Source organism: Caretta caretta, chromosome 3 (genome assembly GCF_965140235.1).
Source record: "Caretta caretta isolate rCarCar2 chromosome 3, rCarCar1.hap1, whole genome shotgun sequence".
Taxonomy (NCBI): Eukaryota; Metazoa; Chordata; order Testudines; family Cheloniidae; genus Caretta; species Caretta caretta.
Genome location: NC_134208.1, coordinates 89,798,617 through 89,804,616, shown reverse-complemented (window position 1 = coordinate 89,804,616; position 6,000 = coordinate 89,798,617). Strand labels below are relative to the sequence as shown.

The 6,000-nt window shown below is 44.4% G+C and overlaps 1 protein-coding gene across 1 annotated transcript in view; it reads left to right on the top strand.

Annotated features, from left to right (window-relative positions):
• Positions 1-1,008: 1,008 nt before the first annotated feature.
• The window catches only part of FRK (fyn related Src family tyrosine kinase), a 75,136-nt gene continuing 70,144 nt past the window's right edge, over positions 1,009-6,000 (top strand). The window contains exon 1 of the mRNA XM_048844738.2: positions 1,009-1,968. Within this exon, the coding sequence (XP_048700695.1) occupies positions 1,514-1,968 (455 nt within the window). The 5' untranslated portion in view covers positions 1,009-1,513. The remainder of the gene's footprint in view (positions 1,969-6,000) is intronic.

Sequence of the window (6,000 nt, the reverse complement as noted above, 5' to 3'; positions counted from 1 at the left end):
GAAGTATGTATGAGCCCAGGTACTGCTGGTACAGAGCCTGACAGGGACCATCTTACACCTTTGCCATTCAGGGGCTATTGGGACTGGGATGATTGCAGCACAGACTAGGGCTGCTGCAAACAGTGCCCCTATTCTAATGGTCACTGTGGAGTGCAGGTTTACCTCAGCTATGCCGTCTCATGCACAATCTGCCTCTTCCCCACCCTGGAATTCCTGTGTTCCCTGCAGAAACAACCCAGAGATTTCCTGCAACGTGGCGATGTTCTAAAGCTTTGCTAGCACAAAGTGTTATTCAGCACAATGAGGAATCTGGTCTGAGGTGCTTCTTTGGCCCAAATACCATATAGTGCCTAGATATTATGGTGATGGCTGTTTTATAAATGCAGATAAACTGGGAGAACAGCTTTTCTGTTTCCACTGGGGTTGCTATTTGACTAGATGATAGCAGTGTTGCGGTAGCTGTGCTGGTACCAGGATAGGAGAGACACAAGGCGGGTGAAGTGCATGTGTGTGTGTATATATATATTTCTTTTATTGGATATTGTTATGAAATTGATCCAATAAAAGATTACCTACCTGCCTTGTCTCTCTAGTATAATAGTTATTTATCCTGAAAGGCTGGTACAATTCAACAATGTAACATGATTCTTTGGCTAGTGCATTTAATTTTTAAACCAAAGAATGAGGAAGGAATTAAAATCTATGACTTTTACTGTAACAAACAAATATTTTTCCTTTTGTAAAGTGCCAAACCTAGTTCAAGAACTTCAGGCGCAGTAAGGGGATTTCTAAAGCCCTGACATACAGCTATGTAAGCTTGCATGTTGAAAGCAGCAGCAGGTGTGCTCCCAGGTGGGGGCACTGGAGGGACACTGGAAATCCTACTCACATACCTGTGAGAAGAAAAACCAAAGCAAATGAGGAAGCAAATAAAAATATTCAGGGAGGCCACGTCTCAGGCTGTGAAAACAACAGGCTGGCCAGATTGGTTACTCATTACCAAGAGCTAGAATGTGAAGAGAGGTTCACTGCTGATCACAGAGCAGGCACTCAGATGGGACAAGAAAAAGAATGATCAGAAGCAGTACAACTTGGGAAGAGTCAACACTAAGATTTTCTAATGATTCCTAATTATTTTTACATTTTTTTTTCTTCTGGCAGGACAAAAAGATCAATGATTTTCTGTTGCACCCAGATTTTGGCCCAAAGACTTTCTCTTTTTGTTTTCTTGATCAGATGAGGAAGCAAACAATTCCTTCCCATGCACTATTGCACTTTAATGCTCAGGTATCACTCCTGAGTCTGAAGCTGCCTGCAAGGAGCTCTCGTTGGGGCTCTGGAGAGAAAAGTTTCCAGCTTCAGCAAAATTTATTTAATCTTGTACCAAAGGAGGAAAAATATCTTGCAAAGAACTAAAATGATAATGCAAAAGGATGTATAAAGGTATTGCCACTGGGAAAACAAGAGAGAAATAAGGAGGAGAGAAGAAACCACAAAGAAACAGAGGAGCAGCATGGGGAACTTTTGCCGGAAATACTGCCCTTGGATGCAGCGGTGTGCCCCATGGCTCTTCCAAGAGAGTGATGGAGGACAGGGAGAGAGCTATAAGACAGGGACGGGCCAAGATAACCAGGGCTGGGAGGGAGATGACTACCAGACAGACAATACTTCTCAGATAACAACAAAGAAAGTTGTGAGAGCTGGCACTGGAAGTCCTTTGCCTCCACCATGTGAGCAGAAGCCCAAGAACCACTACAAGTTTGTGGCACTGTTTGATTATCAGGGCCGCACTAAGGAGGACCTGAGCTTCCGAGCCGGGGATAAACTCGAGGTGCTAGATGCATCTCCTGAGGGTTGGTGGTATGCTAGCCTCCTCCTGGACAGTGGATCAACGTGGCCTGGACAGAAGCTCTGTGGCTACATCCCTGCCAACTATGTAGCTCCTGATCAGAGCATCGAGGCTGAACCGTAAGTAACACAGATCTAAGTAACACACATGCTACTCTGAAACACATCTAATGCTCAATCTTTGTTCCCCTTGTTTTAGCACAAGGACCAGATTGCCATATCCTTTGTCACACTGAATAGTACCTTGCTCCACATGTAGTCTCAGTGGTGCAAGGCACTATTTAACATAAGTAAGGAGATCACAGTCTGGCCCCAAATAAATAAAATAAGGCAAAGTATCCAGATGTTTGTTTCAGTCTAAATTACTTCCCTTCCCCACATGCCCTAATCACCTCCTTACAAAGTATGTGGGAGTACTGGGAGGTCACAGATGGTATAGGTAATTATTATGATTATTATTTATATAGCAGTAAAAGTATACTAGGTGCTTACCAAAGAGTAAGACGACAAGGTCTGCCCCCAAAGAACTTGCAGTTTAAATAATTACAAGCTCACTACATTATTTAAAAGGCCAGGATGCTGTAAACATACCCTAAGGTTTTGTTACGAATGATGGATGAATTTCGAAGGTATCTGTGGTTGTTTCTACTTCATCATAGACACAATGCATGGTGCTGTGTAAACAAATCCCTGCCCTGTAGAGCTCAAAATCTGGCTTAAACTATGGTCCCTAAAAGGAAGAATGAGTGGCTGTGGTAGCAAAGTAATACACCTTTGCTGTCTAACATGGTTTAGCTATCTAGATGCTGTACCAGCTTTATACCAGCTGAAGATTCATTCATGTTGGGAGAATACTCAAGTGACCAGTTAGGACAGGTGTAGGGTCCCTGTCTACCCTGGAGACCTTAGTGTCCAGGATTTGGCCCACTGTTGCTATTCACATAGTCAATCAGACAGCGCTTCCTTCATTCATGACAGGATTCAGAGTATCAGCCGTGTTAGTCTGTATTTGCAAAAAGAAAAGGAGGACTTGTGGCACCTTAGAGACTAACCAATTTATTTGAGCATAAGCTTTCATGAGTTACAGCTCACTTCATCGGATGCATTCAGTGGAAAATACAGTGGGGAGATTTATATACACAGACAACATGAAACAATGGGTGTTACCATACACACTGTAAGGAGAGTGATCAGGTAAGGTGAGCTATTACCAGCAGGAGAGCGGAGGGAGGGGGGGGGCCTTTTGTAGTGATAATCAAGGTGGGCCATTTCCAGCAGTTGACAAGAATGTCTGAGGAACAGCGGGGGTGTGTGGGGGGGAAATAAACATGGGGAAATAGTTTTACTTTGTGTAATGACCCATCCACTCCCAGTCTTTATTCAAGCCTAAGTTAATTGTATCCAGTTTGGAAATTAATTCCAATTCAGCAGTCTCTCATTGGAGTCTGTTTTTGAAGTTTTTTTGTTGAAGAATTGCCACTTTTAGGTCTGTAATCGAGTGACCAGGGAGATTGAAGTGTTCTCCAACTGGTTTTAGAATGTTATAATTCTTGACGTCTGATTTGTGTCCATTTATCCTTTTACGTAGAGACTGTCCAGTCTGACCAATGTACATGGCAGAGGGGCATTGCTGGCACATGATGGCATATATCACATTGCTGGATGTGCAGGTGAAGGAGCCTCTGATAGTGTGGCTGATGTGATTAGGCCCTATGATGGTGTCCCCTGAATAGATATGTGGACACAGTTGGCAACGGGCTTTGTTGCAAGGATAGGTTCCTGGGTTAGTGGTTCTGTTGTGTGGTATGTGGTTGTTGGTATTTGCTTCAGGTTGGGGGGCTGTCTGTAGGCAAGGACTGGCCTATCTCCCAAGATGTCTCACAAATCTTGGGAGACAGGCCAGTCTTGATGTAAATGATGTAAAGAGAGTGGTCACTTTGGATTGGCTATTACCAGCAGGAGAGTGAGTTTGTGTGGGGGGGGGGGACGGAGGGTGAGAGAACCTGGATTTGTGCTGGAAATGGCCCAACTTGATTATCATACACATTGTAAGGAGAGTGATCACTTTATATAAGCTATTACCAGCAGGAGAGTGGGGTGGGAGGAGGTATTTTTTCATGGTCTCTGTGTATATAGAAAAGGAGTACTTGTGGCACCTTAGAGACTAACCAATTTATTTGAGCATGAGCTTTCGTGAGCCACAGCTCACTTCATCAGATGTGTACCGTGGAAACTGCAGCAGACTTTATATACACACAGAGAATATGAAACAATACCTCCTCCCACCCCACTGTCCTGCTGGTAATAGCTTATCTAAAGTGATCAGCAGGTGGGCCATTTCCAGCACAAATCCAGGTTTTCTCACCCTCCACCCCCCCCCACAAATTCACTCTCCTGCTGGTGCTAGCCCATCCAAAGTGACAACTCTTTACATAATCAAGTCGGGCTATTTCCTGCATAGATCCAGGTTTTCTCACTTCCCCCCCACCCCCATACACACACAAACTCACTCTCCTGCTGGTCTAAACTGACCACTCTCCAAGTTTAAATCCAAGTAAAACCAGAATATCTGGGGGGGGGGGGGTAGGAAAAAACAAGAGGAAACAGGCTACCTTGCATAATGACTTAGCCACTCCCAGTCTCTATTTAAGCCTAAATTAATAGTATCCAATTTGCAAATGAATTCCAATTCAGCAGTTTCTCGCTGGAGTCTGGATTTGAAGTTTTTTTGTTTTAAGATAGCGACCTTCATGTCTGTGATTGCGTGACCAGAGAGATTGAAGTGTTCTCCGACTGGTTTATGAATGTTATAATTCTTGACATCTGATTTGTGTCCATTTATTCTTTTACGTAGAGACAGTCCAGTTTGACCAATGTACATGGCAGAGGGGCATTGCTGGCACATGATGGCATATATCACATTGGTGGATGTGCAGGTGAACGAGCCTCTGATAGTGTGGCTGATGTTATTAGGCCCTGTGATGGTGTCCCCTGAATAGATATGTGGGCACAATTGGCAACGGGCTTTGTTGCAAGGATAAGTTCCTGGGTTAGTGGTTCTGTTGTGTGGTATGTGGTTGTTGGTGAGTATTTGCTTCAGGTTGCGGGGCTGTCTGTAGGCAAGGACTGGCCTGTCTCCCAAGACTTGTGAGAGTGTTGGGTCATCCTTTAGGATAGGTTGTAGATCCTTAATAATGCGTTGGAGGGGTTTTAGTTGGGGGCTGAAGGTGACCGCTAGTGGCGTTCTGTTATTTTCTTTGTTAGGCCTGTCCTGTAGTAGGTAACTTCTGGGAACTCTTCTGGCTCTATCAATCTGTTTCTTTACTTCTGCAGGTGGGTATTGTAGTTGTAAGAAAGCTTGACAGAGATCTTGTAGGTGTTTGTCTCTGTCTGAGGGGTTGGAGCAAATGCGGTTGTATCGCAGAGCTTGGCTGTAGACGATGGATCGTGTGGTGTGGTCAGGGTGAAAGCTGGAGGCATGCAGGTAGGAATAGCGGTCAGTAGGTTTCCGGTATAGGGTGGTGTTTATGTGGCCATTGTTTATTAGCACTGTAGTGTCCAGGAAGTGGATCTCTTGTGTGGACTGGACCAGGCTGAGGTTGGTGGTGGGATGGAAATTGTTGAAATCATGGTGTGAGAAAACCTGGATCTATGCAGGAAATAGCCCGACTTGATTATGTAAAGAGTTGTCACTTTGGATGGGCTAGCACCAGCAGGAGAGTGAATTTGTGGGGGGGGGGTGGAGGGTGAGAAAACCTGGATTTGTGCTGGAAATGGCCCACCTGCTGATCACTTTAGATAAGCTATTACCAGCAGGACAGTGGGGTGGGAGGAGGTATTGTTTCATATTCTCTGTGTGTATATAAAGTCTGCTGCAGTTTCCACGGTACACATCTGATGGAGTGAGCTGTGGCTCACGAAAGCTCATGCTCAAATAAATTGGTTAGTCTCTAAGGTGCCACAAGTACTCCTTTTCTTTTTGCGAATACAGACTAACACGGCTGTTCCTCTGAAATCTGTGTATATAATATCTTCTGCAGTTTCCACAGTATGCATCCGATGAAGTGAGCTGTAGCTCACGAAAGCTTATACTCAAATAAATTGGTTAGTCTCTAAGGTGCCACAAGTGCTCCTTTTCTTTTTAAGAACTAG